Below are 15,667 nucleotides of genomic sequence, written 5' to 3'. Positions count from 1 at the left end.
ATTATTCTGACACCATGAAGCATCCCTGCACCTGCCACCTGCCTGTGAGGCCACTACACACTGCCCCAGAGCCTTAAGCAATCAGGCACATAGTAGGAGTTGGGATAGGTGGAGCTCAGATTTTCTAGACCATCACCTTCTTATCTGTTTCTGGGCACAGCCTTCCTTAAATGAACATGTTTCACATAGAATACAAATCTTTCTTTTCAGTTCCACTTACTAATATTATTAGGAAATATGGAAAATCTGACCAGAACAGTGTATCTCCCAACAGCCTTTTTGTTCTTCCCAATCCACAGACTAAAGGCAGTTTCATGGCATTCACTTCCATTCCTTACAAGGATTATTGCACTTTTTGCCTCATGGGAGCTTTTTTCACAGGTGTCCTGTAACTGAGATTTTGTTTCCCAGATGTGTATGACAAAACCTAGAGGTTGTAAACTACTGTAGTAAGACTTAGGAGCCTACAGACAAACATCCCACAGACGGAATGCTTCTCCTCACATTCTGAAAATCTACTTCTCAGAAGTATTGACCTTTTTGCAACTCCTAAAATGTCTGCCAGCCAAAGAGAGGTGTACATTACCAGCATGTGATTTGCTAGTGTTACTCTGCATACTTCATCCAAGATCACTTGCCAAGGTCAGCACTGTGCAGAATGAAATGATGAAAGTTCTCTAGCTTAGCTTACTTTAAAATACCATTTCAAATCATCTGCACACTATTAAACCCTGGGCATAAGAAGTATCCTTGGGATGGTATTTTGATTGAGAGGAGCAAGCACTGCAAAACTGCATCAGAGTGTGAGAAGCCGGGAAATAAAACCAGTGACATTCATGGTCTTGCATAAGAATTCCTGTGAACACTTGGGAAGTGATCCCTGCTTAAGACTATGTCTGTCTTAAGGCACTTGCATACTGCTGAAGCATCTGCAATGACAGGAATGTGAGAATACCTTGTTTGTACCTCTGCATGACTGCAACTCAGGGGTTTAGAACCTCTTCTACTCCATGATTAGTTCAGACATAATCTGTATACACAGAAAGCCCGTTCTGGTCAAGGCTCCTCCTGAAATATTCTGCAAGAAAAGAACACTTACCTCAAGGTAAGGGCAGAAAGGGCAAGGGCAGAAAGTAATTTTGAGGGAGGCTTTGCACAAATGGTGGGCTGGCCTTGCCCTGTGTCAGACACACACCTCCTACTGCCCTGTGCAAGCTCAGGAAGGCAGGTGCCACCTCACTTTCACTGTGGCCCCTTGTGGAGGGACAGAGACCCTCAGTGTGCTACAGGGACAGAGCCATCCCTAAGCAAAGGCTTCTGTTATCTTTGGTTCAGACGCTGTCAGTCAGATGATAACTTTTGGTGACATGACTCAGCTGGGCTAGGTTCAAGTGAAAGATTTATCAGAGGTGAAATACCACTGCCAGGCCCCTTGGCCGCCGAGTGCTAGCAACACAAACACAAACGGCAAATACATCCTTATCCCACAATAGTGAGGTGTATATAACCCTTCCCACTCAGAGTATTTATCATATGAAACATTTCTGGATGAACTGAAAGAGCCCATCTCTCCACCTCACCTTTTTTTTTTTTTTTCTCTTTTTTTGAGGGCGGGTGAGGAGGTTTGGCTAAGAAAGTTTTGAATTATATCTAGAAGAGTGCAAAACTATGGAAATTTTTCATAGTAGATAGACCTAATTTAGTGCCTGGAAGGAAATACTTGTTAAATCTGAAAACACATGAAGATTTGACCTGGTTATTTCTAGAGCGATGTAGAGTAAGGAATTTGCATCCTGGACCAAAAGACCAGAGTAATTGGGAGCAAATAAATCTATATTGCTTTCTGAATACTGTGAAATATACCTCATGGTTTATGAAAGAGATACATGTGGTTTGTTCTTACTAACTTTACTAAATTTGTCTCTGCCAGAGCAACAAATAAAATTCCCCAGCACAGCGTCAGAGCTAGATCATACAGTTGTTTTAAGAGCAGAGTCACCACACAATTTTAGGGTCAAATTCTGGAATATGGAGTCCATCTTCATACCCAGTGAAAGAAACTTGAGCTTTGCAGGGGTGGACGGGAAGGGAAGGCAGGGAGGACAGGATAGAAAAAATATGACTGTGAAATAATATTTTTATTTTTGCAGAAAATAAAGGAAAGTCTGCCCATAACAGGACACACAGTGTGTGAATTTAAACGTCCACGTTTTTGTTGCTCCATGAGTGATCTCGGAATAGTACGCACTGGTGGAAGAGGCGAGCTCCCAGGCCCCAGCCCGGCAAGACACTCCACGTCCCGGCTGCGGACTGCCGTGATGGGGGCGGGGAGGGGGGGGTGCCCCGCAGGAGGAGCCCAGGGGCGACCGAGGTTGGGTGGGGGCTCAACAGGGATGCTGGCGGGCGCCCCGCAGCCGAGTCTCGCTGCCCTCCCCCATGCCAGGGAATGCACTTAAAGAACCAGCCGGCCAGACAGCTCTCTGACAGCACGTTTTATTTGCAGCGGGGATTCCAGGGCAGCGCGTGTGTCCCGAGCCCCGGGGTCCGCCTGCCCTGCCGGGGTGCGGCAAATCCCTGGCCGGGGGCCGGCGCGGCGCTTTGCCTGCAGCCCCAGAGGGGAGCAGCGGCCCAAGGCGCTCCGGGGCGGCCTCTCTCGCCCGAGAAGCGCTTGCAGGAGGCGGCCGAGCGCGGGAGGCGGCCCTGGCGGCAGGCGCGGAGTGCCGGCCCTCCGGCCCCTCATAGCGCTTGGTAGGTCCGTCGGGGCAGCGGCGTCCCGGGCGTCTCCGGCCCCGAGTCGATGCTGGCGCTGGGCGAGAGGGAGTCAGCGTCGCGGAGGGACAGCCCTGGCTCCTCCGCCGGGGAGAGACGGTCCACGATGCTGGAGAGGCAGTCCAGGCTGGACAGGGCGCTGCTCTGATCGGCGGCGTACCCTGCGCCGAGGGGAGGGACGGGGACAGGGCAGCGCGTTACGGCGGGCTGCCGCGCTGCCTTCCCCCGGCGCCCCGGGGAGCGGCGGCTGCCCGGGCCCCGCCTCTACCCCCAGGCCGCGCCGCGGCGAGTCGCGCTTACCGTGGGCCATCTCGGCGCAGTAGACGCCGTCGAAGCTGCTGCCTCTCGCCGACCAAAGGGGGCTGCCACAGTCGGCCTGCAAGACAGCGAGGGGCGAGTGCCGGCCCTGCCGCCCCCGCCCAGGGGCCAGCAGGACGCTCCCCGAGAAGGGAAAGGGCCATAAAGGCCGGCGGGGAGGGAGCGAAGCAGCCGCCCCCAGCCAGGCTGCTGGCCCTGGGCAGCGCCTTCCCCGTCTCCCCCAGCCCCCAGCCTTACCCCTCTAAGGCCGCGCTAAGGGGACAGCAGAGGGGACGCCGGGGGCCGGGGCGCCTGCAGGGTGCCCTCGGGCAGCGCCACCGCCCCCACGCATCCCCGCATCCCCGGAGAGCCCACGTGCGTGCTCGGCGGAAAACCCGGGAAGGGGCCTGTTCTAGGGCAAACCGCCCGCCTTCTCCTGATGCCCGGATGCCTCGGCCCGTCCCACACCCAGGGGACTCATCCCACAGCGTTGGGCCGAGGGTGACACGCCCGCGGGCCGTCCTGTGGTCCCCAAAGCCCTATGGCTCCTGCCTCTGTCTTACCATCCCATCGGAGCAGCTGGAAGTGGGACTGGTCGGTTCGGAGCAACTCTGTCCCGGCAGATGATAGTAGTTTTCTACCTGTTCCCTCAAGAGCTCCTGGAGGCTCTCGATGTATCTGATGGCGTTTCGCAGGATCTCTACTTTGGGGAGTCTTTGGTTGGGGTTGGCAGTGGTGCATCTCTTCAGGGTCTCAAAAGCCTGGTTCACTTTCTTCAGCCTCCTCCTCTCCCTCATGGTGGCTGCCTTCCGCCGGTCCATTGTGGTGGATTTTCTTTTGCAAGCTTTGCAAGCCCACATGAGGCAGTGACCTGCTTGGTGGTGGCCAGTGGGAGCTCGGACATGCTCCTCTTCCTCGGAGCAGGCGGGCTCGGGGGGTTCGTGGGCGCTGAAAGGAGGCAGATCCCTGGGCTCGAAATCCTCGGGGAACTCGCCCTCCGGGGAGGAGAGGCAGGAGCTGTCATAGAAGAGCTCGGACGGGGAGAACTTGCAGCTGTCCATCACCTCCATCCCTGCTGCGGAGGCGTCAGTACGGAACGGCGGCCACTGGCTCTCGGCGAGGCGCTCCGCAGCGCGCTGGGGCAATTTCCTCCGTAATTAGGGACTCGAGACCAAGTGTCCTCCGGCTGATGCGGGGGGCCCTTATATATACATGGAAAGGGAGGCTGGTCCGCAGAGGCCAGTCTTTATTAGCATATCCCACCACAGCCCCTGCCGGGAGCTGTCTGGACAAGCCCCCTCCAGTCCCCAGGAGACGATTTGCTCCGCACCGCTCCTTTGGAGCGCCGAGAGATGGGCACTTTTCTAATGAACGACCTCCCAAGCACTGGTTGCGACAGCTCCGAATTTCCAACCAAGTCTGTGAATTTGCAGTTTGGTATGGAAAGAGAAAGAGGCACAGTGGACACGCACTAACCACTTGTCAGTGGCTCCTACTGAGCCCTTCCTCGTCTCGGTGTTCACATGTCCCGTTTCCCATCACACGTTTCCTCGGGGAAGACACCTATAGTGTCTACTTCCACATCTTTATTTCCCACATCCCGTGATCCAGGTCTAACCTGAAAAATTACAACCTTCTTCTTAGACCTAAGATGTGTTTATTTATCTCGAGGAGCGCTTTGTCCAGTAATTAACGTCGTGCCACCAACCGCTCAAATTTACAAATTGGGGTATAGCAATGCACAGCTATTTGTGGCCAGGAGAGACGAGGAGGAGGGAAAACCAGATTTTAGTGCTGCCGGATCGGATCACAAGGAAAGGTATTCACAAAAGGAAAGTGTATGTGTTTGCTCCGAGACAAATCCCCTACCCATTCTTTCTCCTTCTCTTGTGACCTGAAGCTGCTAGGGACACAACAGTCAAGCAGTGCCTTGGGCTGCTAATTTTCTGCTTTTAGGCAAACTTGTACCGTTACAGATGCGTCCCAGCTGCCAGTGCAACAAACCCCTCCTGGAAGTGTAAAATTTCTAACCCCGCAATCCCTAAGTAACTTTACACAAGGGGACAAAAGCCTTGCAGAGCCCCAGCCGCAGCAGTAGCCGAGCGGAGCGGTGCAAGGGTCATTAGAGTGGTAATGAAGCCATTTAACAGGCATTTGCTAACGCGCAGGAATCCTTTGGTTTCGTCCAGGTGGCTTTTGTAGCTGAGGAAAATATTATGAGAAGGCAAAGGAAACCTCCCCTACCTGGGAATAAAATTATGTGACCTAGGCTAACTCAAGCGGAGAGCAAATGACCCAGCAGCGGTTCAAACGCTATGGAGGGCGGGTTTTGTGCCCAGGAAAAAGGCGCCTTCAGTTAGCCTCTCTTCAGGAAGAGGTGATGTGGTGGCACGGCGAGCCGCTTGTCTCCGGGAGACGCTGATCAAGTGAGCAAGGCCGGTAGGGAAGTGTCTCCTGAGAGAGATGCCCTGTGGCAGCACACGGCCGGGAAGCTCTCCGATCCGCACGGACAAGGCGGAGAAAGGCAAGCAGCTCGGCCTGTGCTGGGGCTGGAGGGAACCCATCCTTGTTTCCCCACCACCCCCAAGCCCCCAAAGGCGGATTTCCACTCTTAGGCTAATTTTTTTTTTCCTACAAAGCAACCATGCACACACCCTTCTTCCTATGAAAGGCTGCAGAATTATCTAAAAGCTGGGGAATGCTACATCTGCACTGCTTTGGTTTATTTGGGGCCATAAACACGGGGAGCCCCTTTGAAATGAATACTGTATGAAAAGCAGGGAGCTGATAAAGGAGTAAAGTCACAGAATGGGAAAGCTCAGAATTTCGGGTTTCTGCCACTCTGAGGTGCAGGTTGCTGTTTTGTTGGGCCACATCTGAAACAGGACAGTTCCCTACTGTTTTCCTAAGACAGCATCAGTCAGGAGGGGTTCTGCTCAGCGGTAACTTGAACTCTTCACTGGGCTGTGCCGTGCACACACACAGACATACACAAACACACACACACAATTTCATTTACTGCGTTCGCGCTGGCTCAAATAGACCTGTTTACATATTTATGCTTCGTGCACAAATAAACTTGATCTTTAAAGTGCCGGTTGCAGTTCCGATCACCTTTCTGGGTTGGTGCATGCTTGGGTTCTCTCCAAGCATGCACTGTAGTTTTCCCGGTGCACAACGCCAAGCCCCTCAATCCTGCTCTCCTGGCATGCACAGCTTCAGCTCGCAAATTTGACTCTTAACTCAGAGGAGCTGGGGCTGTTAAGAAACGTGCTTTTCTCCAAAAGTATTTGAAGAGCTGTAAAAAAAAACAAAAAAAAAAAAAAAAAACAAACAAAAAAAAAAAACCACCAACATTCCTTTTCCCTGAATATTTTTGGGGAAATGGAATAAACCATGGAAGGGCCTGTCACTCTGGAAGAAAAAAAAATCAGTAATTAGTATCCCTTAAGGAGCCCCCGGCTCCTCTGGTAAAGTGATCTCAAAACAAATTTGCAAAAATGCAGTAGGCGAGTGGAACTAAAGAAAGGGGGGAGAAAACACGAACTACAAGGCTGGCTAATGAGGCTGCTCGCGAAGGGCGGGGTGGGGGGAGGGGGAGGATAGTGCTGCATTTCAGGAGGCTCAAGTCTGGAAAGCGGGAACAGCCTTAGCATCAGGCACTGACTGCTCCTGTGGACTGGTAGAGAGAAAGTGGTGAACGTGTCAGGATCTCTTTAAATGGTGTTCCTCACCCCAGCCGTCCCCACTCCTCAGGAATCGCTGTGCCGCACCTATTCCTGGAGGGATTCCATCCAATGTGGGCACCTTCTGCAGAGCGTGCCATCTTTTCCCAAGTCCCACGCCTTTCTATTTAAGAGAAGAAAATCCTACCGAAACCATAAGTCACCGGACTGAGGGGGTGAGAGGTGTTTGCGCTCGCCCCGAGGGCACCCCCAGCCCCGGCCTGGCCGGAGCGCACACGCGGGCCCGTGCGGGGCGGCGAGAGCGCCTGACTTCATGGTGCCGAGCAGCCCCGCTCCGCTCCGCTCGGCTCCCGCCGCAGCGAGTGCTCCTCCGTGATGCCCCGACCACAAAATTGTTTCCCAGCCGAGCTGGTGGGGCCGGGCGCTTCCAGCCGTGAGAGAAACGTTTGGTTCCCCCCAGCGCTGGGAACCGTGCGCACCTAAGTAAACACATTAGTACCTGCCAGAGGGAATTGTATGGAGGACAGCTGAAGAAGGCATTGGCCTCTGATGGCTCCCCGGGACTCCCAGGAGAGATCAAAGGGACACGAGGGGGTTTTTAGCAGCCTTGAGACTGGGAAAAGTTGCTAGTTCCTGCTATCGGAGGGGCGTCCCAGCGAGCACATGGTTCAATTATTCAGCCTCCTCCCTGCCCCCTATACCCATCCCAAGCTCGTTCTCCATAGAAAGACGCAAACTGTGGAAAAGTCGTGCGAGGTCCACAAACCAGCAGTGGTCCACGCAGGAATTTTCCCGTGGAAATATTGCTGTATCGCCTCTTGACCGCCTTGACTCCGAGCTCAGAAGAATGAACTAAGCCTGCTGTTGGCTGTCCGCTTCCCTCCCTGGATTGCGAGCCGTTTCACCGAGGAAAATAAAGATGCACAATATAAAAACCAAAAGCAACCAACCAAAAAAACCTAAAAAAAAAACAAAAAAAACAAAACAAAAAAAAAAAAAAACCAACAAAACAAAAGGGAAAAAAACCCCAACAAAAATACAAAACCAAAACCCTCAAACTAAAACCAAGGCTTTAAACCCTCGGTCGCGTCACTTCAGAGGAAAGCGGTGTCAACGCGGCAGCACTGCAGACAGGCACCCCACTCCCCCCTTCCCCCGCCTTCCTCCCATCGCTCCCGGCCCCGCAGAGGCACCTCGGGCGGGCGGCGGAGCTGTGCCACGCCGGGCCGGGCACCCCGCCCCGCGGAGCCCCGCATCCCTCCGCTCCTGAGGTGGAGAGCAGGTGGTTGGTTCCCAGGGGAGCGGAGCAGGTAGAAGCGAGAGAAGCTGTGTTGAGCATGGGATTCCAGCCCGCAGTGGGGAGGAGGGAGCGGCAGGGGCGCTTGCGTTTGCGTAAAAACTTCGATGACTTTGTGCGTGGTCCCTCCGGAAAAAGACTTCATTAAATCGCAAACCTCTTGTCTTTACCCAGTTATTGCCCTTTGATTTTGTGATTCCAGGGCCCTGTTTGCTTTGGCTGGGGACTTAAGTAAAGATTATCGTTATTAATATCTAACACAAACATTTTAATTGCAAACACACTGACGACCTTCACTGGGAAGCCCGGCATGTCAGCTGCAGCCGCGGGGGTCACGGGGAGTCTCTTCGGGAGGTATTTTCTTTATTTAATGAAAAAACTCTCCTTTAGGCAAACTTACTCCAAACAATCGCTCAAGTTACCCTGCTGCTGGCTGAGACGCTACCGTGGGGGTCCTGCCGGGCGGACGGGCGGCTTGTTGGGGTGATTGCCCGGCTGCGGGTAAACCTGACAGTCGGCTGCCCCGGTGTGGGCGCGACACTGTGGCTTTGAGGGGCTCAGCGCGGCTCCTGCCCTGATGCGGGCAGCGGGTCCCGCAGGGCTCGGATCGCCGTGTGAACTGTGTGTATCCCTTCCCGAGGACTCAGCGGGGTTTGAAACGAATGAGGAAGGAAGTCGACGAGCTGCTAGCCCGATCTGAAATACTCTTACTGGGCAAGTGCCTTCGCCATAGAAGCCAGCTGCAGCGTCTCCTCTCCCGTGCCAGGTCGCAGAGGTGGCACGCAGGGCCCCGCGCTCCCCGACGCGCCGCTCTCTGAAGAGTCCGGGGGTTCCCTGACGCAACGGGGTTTCATTTGAGAGGAGGAAAAAACACGGGGAAACTGTTGCATCACTGTGCCCACCACACTGCCCCGCCGTAATTAGTCCTTGCAAGGGAGTATCTCGTTAGAGAGCAATTAGAGGCAGTATGTGACTGGTTTAAAAACCCGGCTGGCCACGGCGGTAGAAAGGCACGGCCGACTGGAGTGCCAGCTTTTGGGGAAGGCTCTGCCCAGGTCTTCCACTTCAGACGGGTGTACCCGTGCCCCAGATGGCCAGGAAGGGGGAGACTTTCCCGAAACGTGACTGTGACCTTTCAAAAAACAGAAACAAAGAATAAATCAAGGGCTAAAGTTGGCGAGGAGGCCGTACGCGGGTAGAGTTGAAGTGTCCTCTGTTTACTTGTGCAGGCTGTCCGGCGAGCCCTGTGTGTGTGCCAGGGGCAGAATGCGCTGATCCCTGGTGGTCGCCCCTTCCCGGGGGTACCATCTATTATAAACCGTAACGCTCTGATGGTGAGCAGCCCCGTTTCACCATCCTCAGAGAGGCTGTGTTTTTTTACATCACTGAGTGAAAGGCTTCATATGCTGTTACCCCCACCCCCAAGCAATTTCGGTCGCTTAACTCTTTCCTCCCTGAAGGACCCCATTCCCTTCTCCCTCAGGCTCAAGGAAGTCAAGGGGAGTTACCTTTCCTGGGAAGAAACTACAGCTCCCTCCAACCCCAGAGGGAGCGGACTCCTGTCACAGCCAGTTGCTGCCCCATTAATGCAGCAGGCCCGTCAATTTTGCCGGAGACAAGCCCTGCGTTCAAGTCCTCGGTGCCGAGAGGAGTAGGTGAGACGCACTGAGCCTCTCCCCGGTCCAAGACCGGGGCAGGAGGAGGGGGCGTGTGGGGGTGTGAGTGGGGAGGACGACGGGCGGGGGTATCTTCTTTCATGCCCCTTTTCTAACCTCACCTTTCACGTGCAGGGCAAGGCCGGCGAAGCGTCTTTGCCTGGCAAGGTACTCGAGCGGCACTGTTGGGCATTTTAGGGGAGCAATATCGCTTTCCAGGGGGACGTGCGTTCCGCAAGCACGGCGAGGAATGGGGCTGCGGAGCGCTGCGGGCAGCAGGAGAGGCGGCGGGTCCTGTTCGTACACCCACCCGTGCCCGCCCGGCTTCCCCGGGAGCCCACACGGGTGATTCACACCGCGGCTGCGGCCATAAAGGGGAAACCTTGGAGGAGTTAACGAAAGAAAAATCTGTCCCGTGCCCTGCTTCCAGTCACACGGGTCGTGCTTCTGCTACACGGGTCTGACTCTTCAGGCCTTCATTCACTGAAGTCAGTGGCAGGTTTGAACTCCGGGATCGGGTTATTTTATGAAATTAAGAGGACGGGAGGAAAACACTGTAACACAAAGAGCTTTATTTTACAATCCAAGAAATCCATCTGTTCTTATATACAATATCACATTCCACCATTTAAATATATATGTTATGTTTACAAAAGAAAAGACAGTACTGAAATTATTTACAGGAACGAAATGAGGCGGGCACTCTTTAAATATGACTCACACGCAATGCAACCAAGAGCTTCACTCAGACAGGAATGAACTTCCCGGTGAGTCTCAGACAAAGCGGATCACCGGTACACAGGTAAGTATCTTAAAATTAAAAAAAAAAAAAAAAAAAAAAAAAAAAAAAAAAAAAAAAAAAGAGTGGTTTATGCAACACAATTTAAAGAAAACAAAACTCGGAAAAAAAAAAAGGCAAGTCTGTCTGGCTCGAGTCCCTGGGAGCCATTTTCTTTGGGGTAAGTGTACCTTAATTCGATCTTAAAAAGGGCCCTGCTTGGGCTTTCCACTGTGTGAATTTGCTTCGTTACTTAGTTTAGGGGAGAGAGGGCGGAGGCTCCATCTCCGTTAAATATACTACCACAAAACCCGGTTTATTTCTCCACCGCTTCCTCCACGCTTGGCAGTTTGGGATCGTCAGAAGAAATACTGTCCACTATTGAAGAGAGGCAGCGAAGGCTGCTGGATGCCGACGATTCGACAGCGGAGACCCCTGCTCAACGAGAGAAAAGCCATTAAAGAGCAGACCGCTCCTCCGCGCCGGGGGCTCCCGGCTGCCGGAGAGCCCGGGCAAAGGAGGGAGCGTGAGAGCCGGGCCGCTGGGAACGCGGCCGTCGGGGCGAGGGAAGGGAGCTCGGGCCCGGGGGCGGCGGGAGAGCGGGGCCCGCGGGGCGAGTTACCTTCTTTGGGGCTGACTCCTAGGGCTCGGGAATGGTCAGAAACGCTTTGCCAGTCGGAGCTGCAGGTGCTCAGGAAGTCCGAACTGGAGATCTGCGGCACACAGGCGGGAGCGGGGAGACACGGGGAGAGGACGGGTGTTAGTGGGGCTGCCGCGGCTCCCCGGGCCGGCGGACCTCTGGAGGCCCGAGGGCTGGCAGGTTCCCCGAAGAGCGCCCGCCAGCCCTCCCGGCCCCCGCAGCGGCCCTGCCGGAGAGGAGGAGGAGGAGGAGGGAGGGGACGGGCGCGGCGGCGCTGCCGTGGCGGCGGAGGGGCCAAGCGGCAGTGCTTACATTTCCCTGCTTGGGGCTGAAGCTGAAGGGGTCCCCCCCGATCTCCTGCATTTTCTCCTGCTGATCCAGCCTGTGCAAGAGGTCCTGCAGCCTCTCGATGTAGCTGATGGCGCTCCTCAGTATCTCCACCTTGGGCAGCCTCTGGTTGGGGTTCGCCACAGTCCGCCTTTTCAGAGCCTCGAAGGCTTCATTGATCTTCTTCAGCCTTCTCCTCTCCCGCAGGGTGGCTGCTTTCCGTCTGTCCGTGGGGGCCGACTTTCTCTTGCAAGTTTTACAAGCCCAGATCAAACACTGGCCGGGGAAGTGAGGGGGTTGTAGTCCCGGGGGTGCCAGCACATGCTCCTCTCCGCTGCTGTCACTGCCGGCCTCTGGCTGCATTTGGTCCTGACATGGAGACAAGGTGCCATCGCTGCCTGGGTACAGCGGGGATCCCTCAGCCATCTCCAGCTGCTGCAGGGCTCCATTCTCCCCATCCAAGTAGAAGAAATAGGAGCCAGTTTCAAAAAGGTCCATCATGCTGTCCCTGGGCCTCTCTGCCTGCTTGAGTTGGGTGGCAATCTCAAAAACACCCCGAGGAACAACCCAGATGGAATTTAATTAGTGCAGTGACATAAGTCCCCCCTGCTTTATATAGGAGCTGCTGAAACCCTATCCAACTTTTAGCTGTCGCGGTGTATCACCCTCCAAAACTGATTCCAGTCAGTCTCCCGGGCGCTGTCCTGAGAACATCTCCTATTTAGATGGGGGAGGGGGGACACGAGAGGTGGGAGACAAATTAGAAAAAAAATTTAAACAAACAAAGAAAAACCAAACCAAAACAACCCCCCAAAAAACCCCAAAAACAAGAGGAAAAAAAAGTACAACCCAACTTTGCACCCTCCTCAGAACTGCCGTGAGCTCGGGGTGCAGCGAGGTGGGGGCTCGGGAGCGGGGGCTCGGCGCGGCGGGCGGCCCGGCCCGAGGACAAAGGCGCGGGGCTGCGCAGGGAGCCCTTCGCCAGCCCACCCCTCACACCCCCGGCGCACGCTCCCCGCCCGGGGCTACGTATAGATGCCTAAGGAGAGATTTCAAAGGCAGCCACCACTTTCCAGATAGACGGGTTAATATTTTCAGTAGAAGCGCCCCTGCTATTTCCACCCCTCCACCCCCCCCCCCCCCCCCCCCCCTCCCTCCACCGCCACCTTCCCCTTGCAGCATGCCATTCCTGTGACCCAAGCCACCCGGGCCAGCCCAAGGTTAGGAGCCAAGCTCGCTGCTCCTCCACACACACGGGGAAGGTTGCCAAGGCAGGGCTGTGCTGCGATGATGAGGCACCCACAGATAGTGACCCTCGGCTCAGCCTGTCAGTGTGAACTTTCCCACGTTGCCCGTGAGGTGACAGGAGTGATTCCAGGTGACTGGGTTACAGTGTGATGGGGCTCGCTGGACAGCCCTTGTCCTTGACGCTGTTTAGGGCAAGCAAAGCCCAGGCAGATGGTGTAATTGAAGTTTAATCCCTTGGGGCTGGCAGGGTATAGAGAGCTTCCTAGACACAGAGACAGAATTGGAGCTTGTGACCACTCTCTGTTAGCTTATACTGTAATGTCACATCATATCTGGAGCTGTCTCACATAAAGGAGGAGGATTGGGAAAATGACCTCTTTGCCTCTTTTCCTGCACTGCCTTGTGTTCTTTAAATACCATGTAATGTCTTTATGCTTGTGTAAATACACTTATGTGTATATGCATATGTGCCCATATCTATATGCCCACACACATGCATATGTACATATATTTATGTGGATAAATAAGTATATTCTTGTGTGTTTGTGTATATACACATGTGTAAGCTTTTTATAGAAACAATAGTACATGAAGATGAAGCACCTGCCATGGTCTCATAGCTCTCAAATGTAGCTCTAAACTTCAGCTTTCTGAAGGCAAATGTGGTGATATCATTCATTTCTCTAAAGCTACAATGAAATTAGTAATTGACTCGACTGTTTCTCCAAAACTGCAAACCAATTTTTTTGGAGTACAAAAATCTTTTAACACTTAGAGTAGTTGTGGTTTTGTTTTCACCACATCAGTGTTGTTGGAGTGGATCTCATTTCTGCTTTAATGAAGCAGAACAATATCCAGTTTTGGATGAGACAGAGAAATTCAGACTGTTCTCAGCGAAACTAATTTTGATACTATTCCTCTACTGAGGTTTTCCCCTCTTCAGATTAAAGAAAGGGCAGTCTGGCAGTTAAGGCACTGAACATAAGAAACAGTTTCTCAGTTTCCGTGTTCTGCAACTTGCTTTCTGTTTGACCTTTGACCAGTCACTTACTTTTCCTGTGATTTAATTTTCCACCTTTAAAGAGGGTTATAATGTTGACCTTTACCCATCCGTTGTGTCTCTGATTTAATTTGCTGACTATCCATGGAAAAGCTACTCCTTTACATGCTTTCAGGTATTACAGGGGTCTTTGTCCCACAGCATTAGTAATGATAGTAATTAAAAAACCCAAAGCAGCAACAACAAAAAACATCCAACAAAACACAACCCCCCCAAAAAACAAAACCCCAAACTCCACAAACCAAAAGTACATTGTTTAATATTTTTTTTCACATTTACTACACTCATTTTTTTTTTTTCCTTTTAGTCTTTTGTTTCTTCAATACTACCCTGGGAATGTTTGGAAAAGACAGATGAGATCAGTCTACTGGTAAGATGCACAAATGAAAATTTAGTTTAAGGGAGAAAGATAATTACCAAATTGTTGTTGTCCTTTCATGAGCTTTAAGTGGACTCAGTGAGTTGGCAAACTGTAAGTTTAGGAGCCAGATGCTCCTGCTGCTTTCAACAGATTTTTTTTTTTTTTTTTTTTTTAACAGGAAACAAAATATGTTCTTTCTTCCCAGCACTTAGTGACAGAGTAAACAGATTCAGTTCCTCACAGTGATGTGGGCTCAACATAATTAGTCCTTTGTAGGAATAACTGATAGGAGCAAAACTCCTAACAACTGTAAGTAAATTTTCCTTTGAATGAAAATGGTCAGTTTCCCTATCATATAAGAAACTTGAATTTTGCTGCATCTCCCACTGCAGCTCCTTGGTTTATGTAACACAGCTAGCAAACAGCCCTAGCTCATATGAATAAAATATCCTTAGAGATGTTCTCCATTACAAAACTGAATCAAGTGGAGGATTCAAAAGTTGGTACAGGCCTTTTTTCTCTTCATGCCTTTTATTCCTTAATATGTTAGATATAAGCACAAAGACGTAAGAGGAAATAAAAGCATGTGAATAAGAACAACTGGACATAGAATTGAAAGGAGGATCACTAATGAAGACTGCTTGTAATTTCAGTTGGCTTGGTAGAACCTCAAAGAAAAAATTTGCTCTGAAGCCAGTTCTTTATTCAATTGTTCATGCTTCTGTGTGTGGTAGAGCTACTGAAAATATACTTCCAGGATATTTGTACAAGTAAAACTCTGATGTGTTGTGTTTGGTCTACAAGGTCTGTTATCTTTACCAAAGAAGTATTTCAGAAAATCAGTGAGTTGTAAATTCAATGAGTGGTCAGGATGACCAAATAAAAGAAGGATGCACTGCATTTTAAGTCACAGCTGGCCTCCAGGAGTTAGATCCCTCCAAATTCACTTTGCCACATACAATTTTTCTGGATAAGTGTGGTTCATTAATAAGCCTGTAACTGCCCCGGTCACTCTTGACACCTTAAGGTTTAAGCAGAAATTTAGTCCAGAACTATTAAGAAGTATATTGTCAGCTAGGACTCACTTAGCACTTTTTACCATTCCAAATATCTCCTTTTTTCTCCTTCACTGTTCTCAAGATTCTCCCAGCCACAGGCACAGTGCATTTTGAATCTTTGATCTCTTTGACGCCTCACTGCAGTGGCGTTGGATAATCAGTGAGGATCCACCGTATCCATTCCTGTGTGTCACTGTGAAAGGGCACCTGGGTGAAGGTGACGTTTTCAGGCCTGGTTTATAGCCCCGTTCTACTCATACCTCAAATACCTGATCATTACCAGGATAATGATTCTTAAATTGCTTCTTGTAGATTTATGAAGTGCAGGTTACCAGCGTAGGTCCAGCTGTGGGCATACTGGGGGTCTCAGAATTTTTCTGCACTTCAGAAGTGGAAATCTTTCTATTCACACTCTCACTCTCCCCTTCTTCCTTTTACACTCATGCTCAACAGCATCCTTCTTAGCAGAAACTTTCAGTATTTTGTTGTTA

At 51.8% G+C, this 15,667-nt stretch overlaps 2 protein-coding genes across 9 annotated transcripts; both read right to left on the bottom strand.

Moving 5' to 3' along the window:
- Positions 1–2,479: 2,479 nt before the first annotated feature.
- MYF5 (myogenic factor 5) lies at positions 2,480–9,695 on the bottom strand. 8 transcript variants are annotated; one of them, XM_038155212.1, is made up of 6 exons: positions 9,558–9,695; positions 7,946–9,181; positions 5,311–6,364; positions 3,630–4,684; positions 3,070–3,145; positions 2,480–2,930 (listed from the first exon to the last, which is right to left on the bottom strand). In XM_038155212.1, the coding sequence occupies exons 4-6, from the start codon at positions 4,134–4,136 to the stop codon at positions 2,737–2,739; spliced, it is 777 nt and encodes a 258-aa protein (XP_038011140.1). In that variant the 5' UTR covers positions 4,137–4,684; positions 5,311–6,364; positions 7,946–9,181; positions 9,558–9,695; the 3' UTR covers positions 2,480–2,736. The 8 variants fall into 8 exon arrangements, with proteins under 8 accessions (XP_038011140.1, XP_038011141.1, XP_038011142.1 ...); XM_038155213.1 differs by having other exon boundaries at positions 3,630–5,534; positions 6,181–6,364; XM_038155214.1 differs by having other exon boundaries at positions 3,630–5,520; positions 6,181–6,364.
- Positions 9,696–10,261: 566 nt separating this feature from the next.
- On the bottom strand, positions 10,262–12,456 carry MYF6 (myogenic factor 6). The gene is made up of 3 exons (XM_038155219.1): positions 11,435–12,456; positions 11,105–11,195; positions 10,262–10,917 (listed from the first exon to the last, which is right to left on the bottom strand). The coding sequence occupies exons 1-3, from the start codon at positions 11,948–11,950 to the stop codon at positions 10,799–10,801; spliced, it is 726 nt and encodes a 241-aa protein (XP_038011147.1). The 5' UTR covers positions 11,951–12,456; the 3' UTR covers positions 10,262–10,798.
- Between the last annotated feature and the right edge of the window lie 3,211 nt (positions 12,457–15,667).

The sequence above is a fragment of the Motacilla alba genome, chromosome 1A (assembly GCF_015832195.1).
Source record: "Motacilla alba alba isolate MOTALB_02 chromosome 1A, Motacilla_alba_V1.0_pri, whole genome shotgun sequence".
NCBI classification, from domain to species: domain Eukaryota; kingdom Metazoa; phylum Chordata; class Aves; order Passeriformes; family Motacillidae; genus Motacilla; species Motacilla alba.
The sequence above is the reverse complement of the archived record's forward strand: the minus strand, read 5'-3'. Positions and strand labels throughout refer to the sequence as shown.